This window comes from Eriocheir sinensis, chromosome 37, assembly GCF_024679095.1.
Source record: "Eriocheir sinensis breed Jianghai 21 chromosome 37, ASM2467909v1, whole genome shotgun sequence".
Taxonomy (NCBI): Eukaryota; Metazoa; Arthropoda; class Malacostraca; order Decapoda; family Varunidae; genus Eriocheir; species Eriocheir sinensis.
Window position 1 is genome coordinate 2,592,920 of NC_066545.1, and position 19,757 is coordinate 2,612,676.

The 19,757-nt window shown below is 43.7% G+C and overlaps 1 protein-coding gene across 3 annotated transcripts; it reads right to left on the bottom strand.

Annotated features, from left to right (window-relative positions):
* Window positions 1–1,970: 1,970 nt before the first annotated feature.
* On the bottom strand, window positions 1,971–16,654 carry LOC127008065 (uncharacterized). Of its 3 annotated transcripts, none has more exons than XM_050879602.1 (7): window positions 16,502–16,654; window positions 13,902–14,170; window positions 11,897–12,188; window positions 11,029–11,270; window positions 8,908–9,159; window positions 7,387–7,656; window positions 1,971–6,608 (listed from the first exon to the last, which is right to left on the bottom strand). In XM_050879602.1, the coding sequence occupies exons 1-7, from the start codon at window positions 16,623–16,625 to the stop codon at window positions 6,489–6,491; spliced, it is 1,569 nt and encodes a 522-aa protein (XP_050735559.1). In that variant the 5' UTR covers window positions 16,626–16,654; the 3' UTR covers window positions 1,971–6,488. The 3 variants fall into 3 exon arrangements, with proteins under 3 accessions (XP_050735559.1, XP_050735560.1, XP_050735561.1); XM_050879603.1 differs by having other exon boundaries at window positions 16,365–16,511; XM_050879604.1 differs by lacking the exon at window positions 16,502–16,654 and adding an exon at window positions 16,308–16,495.
* Window positions 16,655–19,757: the final 3,103 nt, after the last annotated feature.

Here is a 19,757-nt window from a genome sequence, read left to right on the forward strand (position 1 = left end):
AGGTGTAAGGAAGGGTTGCAAATATGAGGACAATGATAGTATTTGATGAGAATGTCAGGGATAAAGGTGACTAAATAAGCCCCTGAGCTAGGAAACTAAGACCATACAGCTCAGACAGAGTTACAAGAGAGTGCTGCCTATATTTCATTGAGAAGTTACCATGGGGTAGGCGGTGGCTGAACTGGAAGCGTATTGGGCCCACATTCACCGCGTGATGGACGACGCGGGATTTTTCAGTCACCGCCGAGTGGCTTAAAACTACCCACATGCTGTCCTGAAGACCACCCATCAACCCGGACTCTTGAGGAAGCCGTCCAAGCGAATCAAGAACGAGTTTCGGGGGGCAACATGAGCCAATGCAAGATGGCGCCACTTTAAAACACTCGCCTGCGCCGGAACGGGCTGGGCCGGCCATCAGGCCCCACCTGGAAGAAGCCTTGGGCCGACCATCAGGCCCCACCGGGGAGTGCCTACCGGCGCAATAGGCAGCAACAGAAAAAAAAAGAGAAAAAAAAAGAGCTGGGATTGAAATCACAACCTCTCAGTCACGAGGCAAGCACCAAACCATTCAGCTTCTTTGTGTAGAGGTGTAGGCGATAAACAAGGGATTTTAGAAATAGGGGAGGATGTGTGGCCCTGAGTTTTGCACTGAAAATGATAGTTAAAAGTGCTTAAAGAAGGGTAGGAAGCTGTTTGCTGCTTTTGTGGACCTGGAGAGGACATACAGCATGGTTGACAGCTAAGCTTTATAAGATGTCATGATGGATGGTTATTGATTGCTGGGACCAGTCTTTTTACAAGGATACAAGGGCTTCAGTGTTTGTGAAAAGGGAGCTGAGTGAGAATTTTGGTAGTGTTGGTGTGATGGACAGGTTTTGCAAGCCCTAGTGTGTAAAGGCAGGGATTATGGCAGAAAGTAAAATTGGTCAGGAAATGGAAGGATGGAGAAAGTGATCAAATCAGTAGAGCCCCATTAAGCGCCAGAATTAGGTGGATGAACGCGGTCGCGCTAACTGAATTCGCGCTAATTGAATGAAGTAACCAATATGAAAAAAATTATTTGGTGCACACGTGGGTCTGACTTTTGGGTTTGATAATTACTCAAAATAATCACTCACATAAAAATATAAAAAAACTACGATTGACTGAGCTCTGAAAACACGCTTGTGATTCGCTGGGAGTCCGATGACGTCATCGCAGGCGCTCACCCGGTCAGCGGCCTCGCTGCCTTAAGGCAGTATCACACTTGGACAACCGGCAAAGCCAAATTTTCCGGGTGTGCGTTACACACGGCCAAGGTCAGTTGCCCGTATCCACATCCACAACGTAAACAAAGCACTTGCCCTGTATCAACATGGCGTCGTCTGCTAAAGTAAGGGCTCTCGCGTCTTGTGCCGCGCATCATGGCGGCTTGTGCTGGGCATCATGGCGGCTTGTGCCACGCATCATGGCGGCTTGTGCCGTGCATCATGGCAGCCAGTGCTGCGCATCATGGCGGCTTGTGCCGCGCTTCATGGCGGCTTGTGCCGCGCTTCATGGCGGCTTGTGCCGCGCTTCATGGCGGCTTGTGCCGCGCATCATGGCGGCTTGTGCCGCGCATCATGGCGGCTTGTGCCGCGCATCATGGCGGCTTGTGCCGCGCATCATGGCGGCTTGTGCCGCGCATCATGGCGGCTTGGCGCAATTTTCAAAATTCAGTCGTGGTGGCTGCTCGCGCTAACTGAGGCTTTCGCGCTAATTAATTTTTTTCATGGTAGATGGTGGCTCGCGCTAATTGCGGTTCGCGCTAATTGATCTCGCGCTAAGTGGGGCTCTACTCTTACCTTGGGACAGTCTTCGTAAATATAGGAGCGTGAGAAGAGAGCAGCAAAGGGCAGACAGGTAATATGTATGATGGGAAGTTATAAAAGGAGGCAGTGTGAGAATGTCTTAATGATGAGTATTTCAGGGATGCACAGAAACAAATGAACTAAATATCCTTTTTATTACTATTATAAATATCCATTACTTTTACACACTTGGCTAACGATATGTGTGACCCCGGCTGACTGGCTGTTTTGAGCCATGTTGGGGGAGATGACCCTGACCTTCATGCCAGACACACACACACTGACACAGGCCTCGGCATGGCCCAGTGTGTTGCATAGCACTTGCTCTGTGTGTCTTTTTTAGTCTGCATTGCTGAAATTTCCTTTTTCAGTAAAAGTAAAGGTAATTTGATATTAGGCTGGTGCTGATGTATCACTTTTGCTTCACAATCATTTGACTGTAATTTTTTTTTTTTTTTTTTTTTTTTGTCAATGCTTAAGTTTTGTTCAGTGATGTGTCAATGACAGTTTTTATTCCATATTAATTTCCTTCTCTTCAGCCACATGTAATTTTTTCATATCAATATTTTATTTTGTCCCATGATGTGTATGGTGTCCCATGTGATCAATCACTGGTTAGTGTTAACACATTGCACATCTATTACAGCTGCTTCAGGCTTTACACAGCCCAGTAACACTGTATTGTAGGTGTAGACACAGGCAGGTGTAACAACACACAGAACACCAGCAAGGGTCATGCTGGCAGCAGCCACTAGCAACACACTAACAGCAAACATCTGATGTGTGTTACTAGCATTGTCCAGTATGATTATCAATAGAGGGATTATAATTGAGGGAGACAGACTTTGCCATCGCATTGTAGAAATAAAGTCGCTAACACTGCCGCATGGATGGAGAGTTAATGGAGAGGAAATATAACTCCGTTTGAGTTTCTGTATCACCCTCAAGACTCCACTGCAAAGCTTCTGACAGCACCACATGCAGCAAGGGGGCTTCTAATCCAGTATCTTTTTATTAGTTTGTTGGAGGTGGTGACCCAGTGGGCAAGTCCTGCAACCCAGGACTACAGGATTCACTCACTAGTTCCACTGTACATTGAAGAATTGTGGTGTGACATCACGAACAGTTATGGTTATATTTTCTAATAGTTCTGGTTACAGATGAGCTAACCTTCACACTTCACGATTTCAGCTGCTACTTAAAATGGTTGTCAACAGATCTCCTCAAACAGTTGCTACTTACAAATGTTTGATTGTACTGAGCTGTGTTGCCTCAGAAGTGCTGATTATCTCCACAGCATTTGGTGGTGGTGTGCCTTAGGCTGCCTACCTGTGTCTACACCTGACTGGTTGTAGACACACCTTAATAAGGAAACCTGATTGTATTAGTGTTGAAGGTATACATACACCTTAAGCACACACACACATAAGTACACACACACATATAGCACACAGCAGACCTATACATGTTGAGGGGTTCACACTCAGAAGATACACACATACATATGTGGCTAAGCAGCTGAGAATACATATTTATGGTTTACATATGGCCACCTGCATGCATACACACACACACACTTTTTTGGTTAACCAGAAGAGATTCCTCCTCCTCCTTCTTCCTCCTCCTCGGCCTTCTCTTCCTCCTATTCTTCCTAATGAAGCTAACTTTCCCTGGAATGCTGTAAAATCACTGGCATGGATAGCATAGAAAAATATTCATGTGATGAAGTCACTATTATGAATTCTTGATGCTAAAATCATGAAAAAAATTATATATCACAATTTTTTTCGTTAGGTCACAAAGGGGAAGACACAGGTTTCCATACCTATGATGACTATCAACAAAAAACAAAAGTATAAGCAAATACACACATACATATATCTTTTGCCAACAGCTATGAAGATTTATCATTTGGCACAATGATTGTAGTGGCATTATGTAGTGGCTGGAGGCAGCCTTTGAATCCCTTTCTACACTGATTTTCTATTTCAATCTGCTTCACTTCTGTCCTTTATGTGTGGGAAGTATGGAGTGGGCTAACTTTTAATAACTGCTCACCTCCATGTAGCGAGAAGGGAGACTATACTTTAGTCATTGTTCATCTGTCTATTAAATCCGTAGGCCTGAGTCTGAATCCCGGTCTGGACAGCTGGCACACAGCCCACTAAGCTCTTCAGCCTTCCCTTCAGGATGGGATAAATGGGTACCTGGAGAAACCTGGGGAAGGTAAACTATGGTAACCCAGATTTTACATTGGGCCTGGGCTAAAGGATTCTCACCCACCACAGGCTCAAGGGCCAATGGTACAGAGATGAGCCCCTTACCTTATCTTCCTCTGCCTACATTAAATGTCTTTTCCACCCTCTTCCCTTTACTCATCCTTTTCCTCTCCCCTTTCTTCTTTACCCCATCCCCAAAAGATTACACCTTTTGTGTGACTGGTATATGAGACTCACAATTATAAATACAACTGAGTATATATTTGAGGCCCTGAGTGCGATATGGGGACAAGCGTCAGTTTGAATTGAATCAAGTGCATTCAAGTTTTCTGAGATTTCAACCCACCCTGACTCTTCAATGAATGAAGATATTTACTCCATTCAAGAAGCTGGTTATACAACTGTTTAATCTGCTTTAATTTATGCTAATGTCACAAATTTTAAGGGCTTAAGGATTGCACAAAAGTGCATTGATTTGAATGGTGCTCACCTAGTGATAGTTTAAGAGGCAAGGGAGCTGCTGCTCACAAGGGTGTGATGTTTTTAATTCAACTGATGTGGGCCACTGAATTAAAAATTTTCTTACATGGAAGCAGTAATGTCTGTTGATCACATCCAAAAAATAAAAAGATTATCATAGTGTTTGGATAAAAGCAAAAGCATATGTTATTACCAATAAGGTGATCAGAGAACAAGGTGATCAGAGAACAAGTGACCAAACGTGTTATCAGTCATGTAAACAAGTATTTGTTGCTAAATGCACATTTTCTTATGTAAGCAACCATAAAACCTCAATATAAAAGGAGCAAGATTGAGATAGATATATCAGAAAAAATGAGAGAGAGAGAGAATCTCCTTCCTTTCTCCTTTTCACTTTGTGCAAGAAGATGCATGTGGACAGCATGGCAGGGCCATGCTGCGTGCCTCCAGCCCTCACAACTCTCATCACCCTCTCATCTTCCTCAAAGTGGTCTTCCCTTCCTCCTTCCCACCAAATGAAAAATAACTGAAGAGATTGAAGTTCTATCACATAGCATTTCTGTGACATTTGTAGGAAAAGGAACTTCCATCAACTATGAGACCAGAGAATAGTGACTAGGTATAGTCTGTTTCATTCTGTCTGTCCACTCGTGAACACAGATGTGGTACCTGCGTATTGTCAGTTTGTGATTGCGTGAAGATCAACCTTATATTTTCAGTGATATATTTGAGTGTCTGTGTTTACGAAAAAACCTCAAGCCCTCTTACATGAACTGCAAACGTGCCAATTTGCATCGATAATCTACCATACAAGCACATGAAAGAACAACTTGTATATCAAACAGTATAGTTTGATCATACTCAGACGATTCATAGCCTTCATAGCCTTTCAGATACCCATATTTCATCTCATTCAGGTACATAAAGTGATATCAGACTCTGCAAGTGTCTATATATAAGGAATTTTGATGTGTTGCATGTAAATAACTAAATCTAAATAGCCTAGCATCGCATTCAACAATTATTATTTACTATTTCATGTTATTTCGATTTATAATAGGTATTTAAAAGCAGTAAATTATTAAGATACCCTTACTTGCACTTGCAGAGCCAGATGTCTTTTAATATTTGATGCCAGCTTTTCTTTTTGTGTGCTTGTATGTTAGATTATTGATGCAAACAACTGAGTTGTTTTTTGTATACACAAACATTCAAATATATTACTGAAAAACAAGCTTGAATGTCTATCACAACAGTTGAACTTCTCGCATTCATGAACTAGAAATGTGCAGGTGACACATTCATCAAAATTCCTACTTTGTCGGTGGACAGATGAAATGAAACAGACTATATAAGAGAGGCTGCTACTGAGGGAAGCAGATGCCTGACCCCTTCTCTCTGGAAATCAAAAGAATGAGAGGCAGATACAGAAGGGAGTGAGTGCTTGTCCCCATCTCTTGCTCATCAGCCCTCCACAGAAAATCACACACTATACAGGTGATTTTCCTTACAGGCACAAAGTTATGTGTACTCTCAGCCTAAGAAACACTGCAGTACCAGGCAGCTTTGTTGTCTGGAGTTAGAGGAAATGTTGTGTAGTAGCATAATAGTAAAATCTAAAGTTCAGGAATGTGGCATTTGTCCCTTTACTGCACTCAGTGTCTCATTTACCATGGCCTTATAGTAAGCATTTAGTTTAATATTCTGCAAATTCCTTTAAGTGCACACACAGTTAACTGTCACAACACATGGAAAAATAAATAAATAAATTAGAGGAGCTTCAACAGCATGTGTTGGCGACAAACACTGTATGTATGATAACATGTAAAGTGACGGATAAGCTTGCATTAAGCATGTATGTCAGGAGACTAGAAAACAAATACAATGAGCACACACACACACACACACACACACACACACACACACACACACTCCAGCCCTGCCCCTGCCCGGTCAGTGCCTAGGTGAGGAGGAGGCTGTTGGTGCGGTGGGCGTGGCGGGCGTCCACATGGCACCAGAAGCAGAGACATGCCACCATGACGGGCGCCCCAAGCAGGCTGAACACAAGCTCCCCAGTCACCTGAGCCAGCCAGGGAGAAGGGGAACCATTAGTGGCATTATCTTTAAGCTGTGCATACTGTCTTCATACCCTTTGCCCTCTACTCCAGTCTCCATTAATTTCTTTATAATGTTATCCACTGTCATCTATCCAATTCCAACATTTGCTATACAATCACTGCACCAACCCATGGCACAGATGTTTCATTGCTCTGTTATATTGGGACAACAGATTTTCTTGTGAAGGAATGAGAAATTGATTTGCTGAAAAGTCATGAAAGCTGCCAGATATAACTGAATGAAATACAAGCAAAAATCTTAAGATGCTTTTGGCTAGATTCAACCTTAGTCTCACCTTGGTACACACAGAAATAGAAATATCTGATCAGGCTAAGAATGGACACATTCTCCCAAGATGATATTCAAGAGCCCACTCCTTGCTACATAACTGCCCAAGAACTCATTGTTACACTATGCAATGCACCTCTTGTTTACCCTTATATGTCCCTTTATTCCTGCACCTTTTCAGAGAACCACCTTCCCACCACTACCCTTCACCACCACCTTACCCTTTCACCCAACATTCTCTACTTCTTTCATACCCTATCCCACCCTTTTTGCCCTACCACACCTCTTCATTCCACCTGCCTCCACCTTTCAGAAATCCTCTCATTCTGCCACCATATCACCATTATAGTTGGCTCCATGACTGAATACCCCAATCAATCAGTCAATCAATCAGTCAGTAAGTCAATCCTCTCACCCCTTTCATTCCCTCATTGCCAATCACAACCACTCACCTGGGGCTGCCACACCATGCCGAGCGGCCCTCCCATGGTGAAGAGTGACCACCAGATGGCCTGTATAGGGAGGGCCAGGGCGGTGGTGGCCAGGGCGAACACCATGGACTGTGTGGCCGCCATCACTTTCCCCAGCAGCCCCAGGAACATGACGTGTAGTGCTGCCATGGACCACCCATACAGGGCTGTTGGGCCACACTCACCCCCCCAGTGGAAGTGACACCTCCACGCACCAGCAGCCAGGTGGACAAACTCAGAGGGAGAACCAGCCTGTAGAAGGAAGGGTGGAGTGTAAGGCAGTGCTGTTGACATATCACTATCCTTTTCCTCCTCCCCAATTTGTGCAAAGTGAAATAGAAAAAAAAAAGTTTCTCTCCATCTGTTGTTTTGAAAGGCCCATTACATGCCTGCTTATGTTGGCCTTGTTCTCCTAATGGTAGCTCTCCATTAAGCCACAATGATAAACCCATAACAACATAACCCAATCAATCAATTAATCAGCCAACCACCCCAAGGAAGTAGGACCATATGTTTTACAACTTATTTTTACTGGAACTAACCCCTTAAGCCTTTCCTTGCTAAGTGCTCACAGCAAGACTATCCCCCCAGGCGCGCTCAGGCAGCCCAGCAGGGGGAGGGGGATCTGTTTTAACCGCTGTATCTCAAAAACTATTCATCACAGCTACAAAACAAAAACACCATTGGAAAGAGGAGGCCAAGCTCTATAGGATTCGGTTATGTAAGCCTCTCCAGCGAATGTACAGGCACGTTCAGGGGAGGTTTTTTGCTGTGAGTGTGACTGGCGCTCGCAGCGAGCTTTTAGTATCACCAGCAAGTGACGCTAGTGCTCGCTCTTTCAACCTCTGTGTCTCAAAAACTATTCATCACAGCTAAAAAACAAAAATACCATTGGAAAGAGGAGGCCAAGATTTATAAGATTCAGTAATGTAAGCCTCTCCTGCAAACATACAGGCACGTTCATGGGGTGTTGCGCGACGGTCAGCCATAAGGTAACTACTCAGTAGATCTCTTGATGATGGGGTGCTGGCAGGGCAGTATTGCCAACTGCAAAATTTACAACTATTTGGTCAAAATATCGGTCATGTGACAGGTGAAGCTATGCCAAAATGCCGCTTTATTGGTCAACAACGTCCACCGGTTGCTTGTCCGTAGATTTTCCGCACTTTTCCGCACGATGCTGATATGATTTTCCACCAAATTTCGCGGAAAACCCACTGAATTGGCAATGCTGTGCAGTGAGAAACAGTGTTGGAACACTCTCATACACAGGAAATTTGAGCGCGACTGGAGCTCGCAGCGAGCATTTAGCACCACCGGCAAGTTACGCTAGTGCTCACTGCGAGTGTTTAGCAAGGAAAGGATTAAACACAAAAGCTCTAAGACTACTATGCAAGACAGGGACATCCAATTCCCTTATCCCAGATGTGCCAGCTGCAAACATTAAGAAAAGAAAACAAAGGGTGAACCAAGTGAGTTGTGTTAGGTTGTGCCGCTGCTCACCTTGCCAAGCGTGGTGAAAAAGTCTGTCCAGAGGAGGGCGAGGGTGGTGGCGAGGGAGGCCAGTGTGAACCACACCATGTACAGCTCCCACTTGGCATTGGGCAAAGAAGGGGGTGGCACCAACACCAGCCCTCCACCACCACCACCACCACCACCGCTGCCAGTCACTACCACCAGTGCTTCTGTGTCTTCACCACCACCACCAGCCACGCCTGATACAGTGGTGATGAGGTGTCGGCCTGGATCAATGCCCTGGGGTGGAGTGTTGGTATTGTTATGAGTTATACAGTTTTGACTGAGTAGAATCTAACTCTAACAAACTTGAATTACAGGATGGTAGTTTTCTATTGAAATTAAATTATTAAGTTGTATCAAGAAAAAATATAAGAGGGGAAAAGGAATTAAGTGTTGGTGATGTTACAAGTTATGCTCTCTTGATAGTATGGGCTCTTACTCTTAACCAGGGTTGGCAAAAACCAATGTTTTTTTTTTTAAACCAAAAACCATGTTTTTTTTGGTTTAAACCATGTTTTTTTTTTGGTTTAAACCCCATTTTTTTTTTTTTTGCTTTTCAGTATGTTTATTCCAGTAATTCTATCTGTATATACATATATGAGTTTGAAAAGGAATTATAGATAGATTTAGAGATGGATTTAGCAAAATATTCATTTGATCTTCATACAATCTGTAAAAGAGGCAAAATGCAGCTTCTCTAACATGCTTTTTAATTGCAATGTTAAAGAGTAGTAAAACATGAAAGACCTCTTCTAATTTTCCAGTTGCATGCTACAAAAACTGTTGTGTGAGAGAGAGAGAGAGAGAGAGAGAGAGAGAGAGAGAGAGAGAGAGAGAGAGAGAGAGAGAGAGAGAGAGAGGCCCCCCCCCCCTCTCTCTCTCTGCTTTCCTGGATTTTTTTTAAACAATTTATCTGCTGTTTAGTGTATTGGCAAACACACACACACACACACACACACACACACACACACACACACACACACACACACATATATATATATATATATATATATATATATATATATATATATATATATATATATATATATATATATATATATATATATATATATATATATATATATATATATATATATATATATATATATATGTTTGCCACTTCACTAAACAGCAGATAAATTGTTTAAAAAAAATCCTTTCCAACAATGCATACAGAAAAATACTGGTAGCTAAATTATGTGTAAATTCAAATGTAGTACAATACTTATTCATACTTATTGTTTTCTGAAACTTACTGAGCAAATGCATATAACATACTGTACTGCACTAAGCCACAAATGGTTTAAACCAAATGGTTTAAATCATGGTTTAAACCAATAAAAAAATAAAAAAAACTGGTTTAAACCAACTAATAAAACCATTTTTCTTTTCTTTTGTGTGTATCTTTGTTAGTTTCATCAGTATTGTGGTGTTAACTATATGTAAGATTTTAATTATGTACAGCAGGGTTGGCGGTTTAAACCAGGGGTGTCAAACTCAAAACCCTTCAAGGGCCAATTCATAATCTGAAGTGCCATCATGGGGGCCAACAAGGGTAGAAAATACATTGACAAGATTGAAGTTACCGTGATACCGCGGGCCATTTATGACTATCCTGTGAGCCATGAGTTTGACACCCCTGGTTAAAACCAAAAAAACATCAATAAAACCAGTGTTTTTTGTGAATCTTTTTTAGTTTCACCAGGTACTGTGGTTTTAAACCATTTGGTTTAAACCGCCAACCCTGCTCTTAACAATATGAAAACTCGATTTACTGGATAGTAGTTTTCTTCTAATTTCCTGGTATGCAGTAAAAACTAATAAGCTGAATCGGAAAAAAATATGGGACTGATGGTATTATGTATGTAGTGGTTGGACCTTTCAATTTTTTTCACTTCATTTCTTTCTGGGAGCACATCCATTTCCTTTACTCACCTTACTTTATCTCTTTTCTTCTCCCCACTTCTTTCCTCTTTTGTCTCTTCACCTCATTCCCCTGACTTTTGAGAGCATATCCCTTTCCTTCCCCTCTCCTTCCCTCACCTCATTTCATCTCTTTTCTTCCTTGCACTTCTCTCTCTTCTTTCCCCTTCCTTCCCCCCTTACCTTCTTGGACAGCACCTCCCTCTCCAGCAGCAGCCAGGCCAGTGTGAAGAGGAACAGCGCCACAGCGTACACGATGGTCCACAGTGAATGGGCCTCCATCCCCCATTCATACCCCTCCATCGTCCCTTCACTGCCCCGCTCAGCCCCTCGGCAACGGAACTTGTTGTTAAGCTGGAAGTCCACAGCAAGGAAGAGTCCGCTGAGCACACCGCACAGGGAGAACATCTTGGCAGAACTCAACTCTGGGATGTGAGGAAGAGGAGGGAAAGAGGCAGAGTGATGAGGGGTTCACTATTATGGATTTTGGTGGTATCAAGGAGAAAGAATGAGAGGATAAGTAAAGGGGTAGTGAGGAAAGTGAACTAGCTAAACTCTGGGGTAAGAGAAAGAGAATGGACAGAGGGAGTAATGAGGTGCATAATATGGCTTTTGGTGATGTCACGAAGCAGGAGAAAGAATGAAAGAATGAGCAAGTAAAAGAGTAGTGAGGAGAGAGAACTAACTAAACTCAAGGGTAAGGGGAAGAGGAGGAAAAGAGGAAATGATGAGGGGATTACTATAATGGCTTTTGATGTACATGAAGAAAAGAGAATAGGTAAGTGAAAGAGTGGGTTGGGAAGTGAAGGTCGGGTAAAGAGGAGAGATAGAAGTGATGAAGGGGCAAGTGTTCTGTCCTTGGTGGGGAAGGGAGAGAAAGATTAAGTTGAAGCATAGTGAGGAAAAAGAACTAAGTAAACTCTGGAGCAAAGGGAAGGGAAGAAAGGATGAAAGGAAGGAAGGAAGGAACGAACAAAGAAACAAACAAACGAATAAATAAAAGGAAAGGAAAGGAAGCAATAAAGAAACTAACATGCCTAGGCCCCCTCACCTGGTCCCCGGTAGAAGAAGTAAATGATGATCATGTACATCACCACCAGCCCCATGAGAGGCTCCTGGGCGTGACACACCACCCTCCGCCGGTCCAGCGCATACACGGCCATGAGCGTAGCCAGCCCGTGTGCGGCCCCAAGGCGGAACACACGGGCAGGCGAGGGTGGTCCCAGGCGCCCCAGTTGGCAGAAGTAGCTGTAGCGTACTTGGACACAAAGGACGATGGGGGCCGCCGTGAAGAGGGAGAAGAAGAGGAGGCCGGAATATGCGTCACCAGCTATGTTGATGGACTGTGGGAGGGAGAGTTGAGGGGGTTAGAAGGTGCATTAGGGGTGTGTGGGTACTTGGTGTGTTTTGTAGGTTTATCAGTGGGTATGCCTGCAAAGAGGAAGAGAGACTGTGGGAGGGAGAGTGATGGGGGGTTAGAAGGTGTGTTGGTACTCGGTGTGTTTTGTAGGTTTATTAGTGTGTATGCCTGCAAAGAGGAAGACTGTGGGAGGGAGAGTGATGGGAACTGGAAGGTGAGTTAGGGGTTTGGGGGTACATAGAAGTGTTTAGTATGGTTATATGGGTGGGTATGGTCATGTGTAAGAGGTGGGATGAGTGTCATGTGGAGCAAAGAGGATGGGTTTTGGAAGGACTGCTCTATTTTTCTCTCCCTCATCTCCATCTATCCCTTTTCTGTCCTTTTCTCATTTGAATCTCGTCCTCCATTCCACTCCCTGTGATTGAAAAGTGAGATGAATGTATGTAACAGAGGAAGAAGGATTGTTGTTTTTCTCTCCTTTACTAACTTCTACCCCTTTTCTGCCCCATTATCACATATCTCACATCTCCTCAATTCCACTCCCTCCTGTATCTTTAACCCGGTAGCAGCGACGGGCCAAATTTGTGGCTTTACCATGTAGCAGCGACGGGCCAAATTTGTGCCATGATATAAACCCCCCAAAATAGATGATACATAATCTGATCACAAATGCTTTGATATGTATTATGAAATAGTTTGTGTGGGGGATGATTTTTTCTCATTTTTCTTGCTTAGAGGGACCATTAACCCGAGAATGTCGGCAGACCCTTTTCTGGGCTTTCATGAGTCATGGCTGTGGTACGGTGGACCCTAAAAAGGGCTCACCATAAAACCCCTAATTCGAGCTAATTGTAGGCGGTGGTGGCATAGAGCAACCCACCATACATGCCCTGGGTCATAGTGGTGGGTGAGTGATCTTGAGATGGGCTTTTTTGTCATAGGTGGTGCTGTAAGGTCATGGCAGACTGAATTAGCTATCCATACAGTAATCACTTGTCAAATTCTCTAAAGCAGACAACAAGCAACTCTCGGCGAGATGCCACGCGTCAGAAGACTGTTTATTTTGTAACAAACACCACCCAAAAAGAATGGAGTTTGAGTAAAAGTAAACATTTTTAACGGCTTTATGGTTATGAGAGGAGTACTCTGATGTATGTTCCATGCTCTTTTCTTAGTCTCAAAATGCAGTGTAATTTTGCCGTTTCTCGGCCACTTCTCGGCTTTCCCATAGCTGAAGCCCACGGGTTAAGAAACATAATCCCAGCCTGCTACAGGGTTAATAATACCTAGGCTCCACTCCACTCTCTCTTCCTTCCTCCTGCCTTCTGTCATTACCTACATCCATCTCATCATATTCTGCTCCTCTATTTCTCCGACACTGTGCATCACAAGTTTCTGTTCAACCTTCTTCATCCCTTCCTATACTCTTCCTTCTTTTTGTTTCAGGTATTATTTTTTTCTTTATGGGGTTGCATGGGCTACGAGTCTCTCCCACTCCTGACAACTGTAAAGTCTCTCCTCCCTCATGTTCATCCTTCCCATATTTTACTCCACACACTGTCTCCAGGTGTTCTAACTTTCATTATCATTTTCACCATAGTTCCTCTTCTAAACAGTCACCTTTATAATCTCTACATCATTAGGCTCCTCATTCCTCTTTCTCTCCCCACCTCTTCCACCCCCCCAGCACCCTCACCTCTAGGTACACAGGGAGCATTATGACAAGGGCGGCGGCCACCACCACCAGGGCAGCGCAGTGCAGGGGCAGGTGCCAGGCAGGGGGCGGCTGCTGCAGGAGAGAGGGGAGGGCCAACATGCTGCTTCCCCCTGCTCCCCCACCTCCCCCATTGCCCCCGCCTCCGTCACTGGCACCGGCACCTCCGACGCTCAGCTCCTGTAGGTCGTCAGCGCGGATGAGTGTTTCCTGCTCATCCGTCTCCCCCTCGGCCATGTTGTTGTGAGGGACTGCAAGATTTGGGTGGATGTTATTGCTGTTGTTGTTAATATTATTATTATCATTATTTAGTGTGGTTATCAGACTCAAGATTCAGCAGTAATGTTCCTTGGCTAAGTGACCTTTGATGAGAGTTCTGGGCAAACTCTCAGGTGATTCGTTGAAGAGATTGTTTTAAACACCAACACTGCCAACTGTCCTGAAAACTTCATATACAAGGCCCACATTTGGGGGAGTAGGGAGCATGCATGAGACAAATAAACATAATATTTGAAGTGTGAGTGTAGTAGGCAGTTGATGAGGTGCAGCCAGACCTCACGGTTAACACTTTCTCTTTTCATCTTGCAGGTGTTGTGAAGGCTGACCTCCCAAGACCAGATAAGCTCACCTCACTGACTCTGATATGGTATGTATGAATGACACATTATATATACATTAAACACTTTATGCCGGCCATGACCAGCCGAGAAACTCTCGAAAGGATAGAAAGTAGAGATTTTGAGATTTTAATTTATATTCAGCTACTACAGTTTATATTAAAAAGGCTGCAATAGATGATCTCTGTTTTATATAAATATTATAAATATTAGTAGTATCGTAGCTGTACATGCATGAGTACAGTTTGTCACTCATTACAACTATAGATGCTCCACGACATAAGACTTGTTGACAAAGTTTTTTTTTTTAACCTCAAGATTGTGATAGCGATGGAATTTGATACAGTCCATACATCAAATTTTGAATTTATTTATTTTTCAAACTTTAGTTTGGAATAAGCTTTATGTTGCATGATATTGCCCATCTGTTAGCTACGATAAGCCGACGTCCTTTCTTTAACTTTGGATAACATTTTTAGAAAAGGTCAAACAGGTGGGTAACTAGGTGACAATGTCCTTTAAATGTAATACTCCTGTTTGTTATAAATCTGCAACCGTTTTGTCCCTTTCCTGCCTCCTTCATCCCCTCAGCATCCCTCCTGTATGTACACTGCCGCCAAAATAACACCTTCTTTGTCTGACATGTCACATTTACCTGCCACTCACTTGTCCTTGTCTTTATCCTGCAGTCTACCACGTCTTGTTCACTACTGCTCTCCCTGCCATTCACCACTACCCTCCACTACTCACCACTGCTCTCCCTGCCATTCATCACTAACCTCCACTACTCACCAATACTCTCCCTGCCATTCACCACTGCTCACCAATACGCTCCCTGCCATTCACCACTACTCACCACTACTCTCCCTGCCATTCACCACTACTCACCACTACTCTCCCTGCCATTCACCACTACTCACCAATACTCTCCCTGCCATTCACCACTACTCACCAATACTCTCCCTGCCATTCACCACTACTCACCAATACTCTCCCTGCCATTCACCACTACTCACCAATACTCTCCCTGCCATTCACCACTACTCACCAATACTCTCCCTGCCATTCACCACTACTCACCAATACTCTTCCTGCCATTCACCACTACTCACCAATACTCTCCCTGCCATTCACCACTGATCACCAATACTCTCCCTGCCATTCACCACTACTCGCCAATACTCTCCCTGCCATTCACCACTACTCACCAATACTCTCCCTGCCATTCACCACTGATGTATACTCTCCATTCACCACTACTCACCACTACTCTTCCTGCCATTCACCACTACTCACCAATACTCTTCCTGCCATTCACCACTACTCACCAATACTCTCCCTGCCATTCACCACTACTCACCAATACTCTCCCTGCCATTCACCACTACTCACCAATACTCTCCCTGCCATTCACCACTACTCACCAATACTCTCCTCCCTGCCATTCACCACTACTCACCAATACTCTCCCTGCCATTCACCACTACTCACCAATACTCTTCCTGCCATTCACCACTACTCACCAATACTCTCCCTGCCATTCACCACTACTCACCAATACTCTCCCTGCCATTCACCACTACTCACCAATACTCTCCCTGCCATTCACCACTACTCACCAATACTCTCCCTGCCATTCACCACTACTCACCAACACTCTCCCTGCCATTCACCACTACTCTTCCTGCCATTCACCAATACTCTCCATACTACTCTCCCTGACACTGATCACTACTCTCCATGACACTGACCTATTCTCCCTGCCACTCACTTGTCATTGTCTTTCTCCTGTACTCACTGCGTCATGTTCACCACCACTCTCCGTTACCTGGCATCAGCACACCTACGCGGGCCAGCAGCGGGGCGGGGGACGTGGGAGCACAGGGCCTGGCTACACAGTCATGTTAAAATAAAGGAGAAAAGACTAATAAAACAGGAGGCAGGAGCACAGGTTATCACTCCTACCTGTTTGCCTTGACGCGGCCAGACTCAGCGGGCGGACGGTCGTGTTCGTGGTGTTTTTCAGTGTTTTTCGGCACAAATAACGATAAATGAGAAGACACCAGGATGGAAAGTGGAGCAAGCGCATAAACTGAACGAGATGCCTCTATGAGAAAGAGAAAAAGAGGGATGGAAAAGACTGAGGAGGAACCTGAGACGAAGAGGAATGGAGCAGGAAGTGAAGTTGAATGGAAGAAAAAGAAGAAGGAGCAGAATCGAAGTTATCTGTGTTTGTTTAAGTTTGTAATTCCAGTACTAGTTGGCCATGTTATGTTTTTTGTCACAAGGTTGATATGATAAAGAAAAGAACAGTTCATTACGCAAGACCGTACGTGCGTTTGTTTACATGCTGATCATGGTGCACTTGTATTTTTGTTGTTGTTGTTTTAATAGTGCATTTCTTGTTTGTCTGACTCTTGTGTGGTGTCATGGTTCATAATTTCCGCTTTGCTTTATGTTGGTGCACTTGATGTGGATTTAGCGAAGATACCAGTGAAGAATGACTGGGCCCAAGGCACGAGTCAGTCTATCTTGAAATATTATCGTTTTCTAAGTCATACCATTTATTAACATCGGGTAGGCTTTAATATTTTCAAATGGCGCTGAAGAAAAAGAGGCTGCTGAAAGGCATACACCCACCAGGTACGATCCAAGTACCTGTCCAAGTAGCCGGTTCGCACGAACCTGTTCTTGGAATTTCTTTAATCCCGAGAACTGGTTGTTACTGTTAGCTTAAATCAGGGGTTCTCAATTTTTCCCCCACGAACACCTTTTACTTATAACTTATTTTGGTAAACCCCTCATAGAGAGAACCTGCTCTTAAAAATATTGAATCCCACCACTGCATGTACTCCTACTTGTACTCGTGCATAGGTACACAGTATTATGTACCTGTAAGTGTACTTGCTTGTACTACTCGGTGTCAAAAGTTCCATAGTACGTCCTACCTGTACTCGGACTTAAAATAGCCTACTCGACACTTCACGAGTACTACGAGTATAACAAAAATATGCAAACGTGTGTCTGGTGTGGTGTTTGGCGCCCTACCTGGGTGGAGGTAAGGTCAGGGTGAGGGACCAACAAAGGTGTGTCCTAAGCTTGGGCCTTGGAGAGGCCAGGTGGAATGGAACGTGGGATGAGATGTCGACATGTCAAAAGCAGTGGTCAGTTCCTATCACAGAGTCCATTCAGTGATGCCTGGAGCTGTAAGGTGAAGTGTGGGCCGTGGAGCTGCTGGCTACGATTTCTCCAAGCCTTGAAGGAAAACAAGCACCGCATACATGCACAAACTCTAGCAAATAAACTTAAACTCATCACTATTTCCCTCATAACTCTTAGTAGCAACCCTAATAATCAAATTGAGCCCAGCAGATCATTAGGAGGTTTAATTATCTATCATTAGGTGAGTTTAGAGTTTCGGTGGACGCTGAAATTAGTTACAGAATGTGTGAATGGATTTAAAGGGAGTTGGAAAAATCTGACAAGAATATTGATTAGCAGATCTTAAAAAAAGAAAAGAAAAAAAAAGAAGAGCACATTGCTGATCAGAGACACGCCAGTCCTCGCCGACGGACAGACTTGGTCGGCTAGATATCGATCGCCGATAGAGTCGGTCTGTCGTCATTCTGCTTTGGCAAAACGCCCGTGCTCCCTCGTGCAGGGAGGGAGCAATCTTTTCCCTCTTAACGGGCCGTCTTCGGACAAGGGCCCGTTTCCCCTTGTGATATTAGGGGATAAATCTTAAAAAAAAAAAAAAAAAATCATTACTGATATATTTAAATAAGTTGCTATGTAATATTTGATTCTGGGCAGGTTTTGGACAGTCTGGCACAAATCTTTACAAACTACTCCCATATATATATATATATATATATATATATATATATATATATATATATATATATATATATATATATATATATATATATATATATATATATATATATATATATATATATATATATATATATATATATATATATATATATATATATATATATATATATATATATATATATATATATATATATATATATATATATATATATATATATGTATATATATCTATATATATATATATATATATATATATATATATATATATATATATATATATATATATATATTAACGTTTCCACCTATTTTGCCAGGAGGCATTCTTGATGGGGCCTTATTATCGGTCCCAGCTCGTTGTGTTTATAGTGGCGCCACCTTGCTTGGCTCATGCTGCTCCCCTGAGCTCATCAATGACCCTCTCTTTAGAGATATAATATAGAGTCCGGGATGATTGGTAGTCTTCTGGACAGCATGTGGGTAACTTTATTCCACTCGGCAATAACTGAAAAATCCCAGCTTGTGGCACCGGGAGGGGCGCGAACCCGAGTCGTCCTTTGTACGCGGCGCCGTCATGCTAACCCTTCAGCCATCGGCGCCCCCCCCTTACTCACACACGTCCTGACCGAGGTCGGACGTGGGTCATGGCGCTCCGAAAGGAGTAGCCCGGGGCCAGCCTGTTGGCCTCTCCCCTTCCCCTTTATCCCCGTCTCCCCTTTCATCAAGAAACCTACTTCAAGAAACACAACTTATAGTCTGTTCGGAGTATGAAGGCGGTTCAAGGTGTGGCAGATTCCAGAATTCCCATGAGTGCAGCGCTGCCAGTTCGACCGCCAATTATCAGATTAGCACTCTCTCCCGGCCTACCCACCCACAACCCATCTGTTTATCTCTCTCCATCTCCCTCTCTCTCCCTCTCGACCCGGGGGAGGGACCTAGGGGGACACACCGACCACCACCACCACCACCACTACCAACACCACAACGTGGCAACATGGGAAAAAATCTCTGCCACATGTCATAGAATTTATACAAATCCTTGTTATAATCCTAAACATCGACACGCATTGTACTATGTAGCTTCCTTTACTATATACAGAATATATAAAACATCGCTTTCAAATAGCACATGGATGGGAAATAAGAGAGAGACGCATGTACGAAGGCTGATTTGGGAGCATGGGTAGAGGTAAACGACGATACCAGCTCCACCCTGAACCGACTTCATGCTCCGAACAGACTATAGCAAGTTATTTTTTGTGAACATTAAGTGAAATCATGGTGACAGTCTGACAGAGAGTGAGTGGAGTGCGTGTGTGGAGGACACAGATCGCCGAGTGTGTCACCGCCGCGGCCTTCTATCAAGTCCCTGCTGACGCCCCGAGGT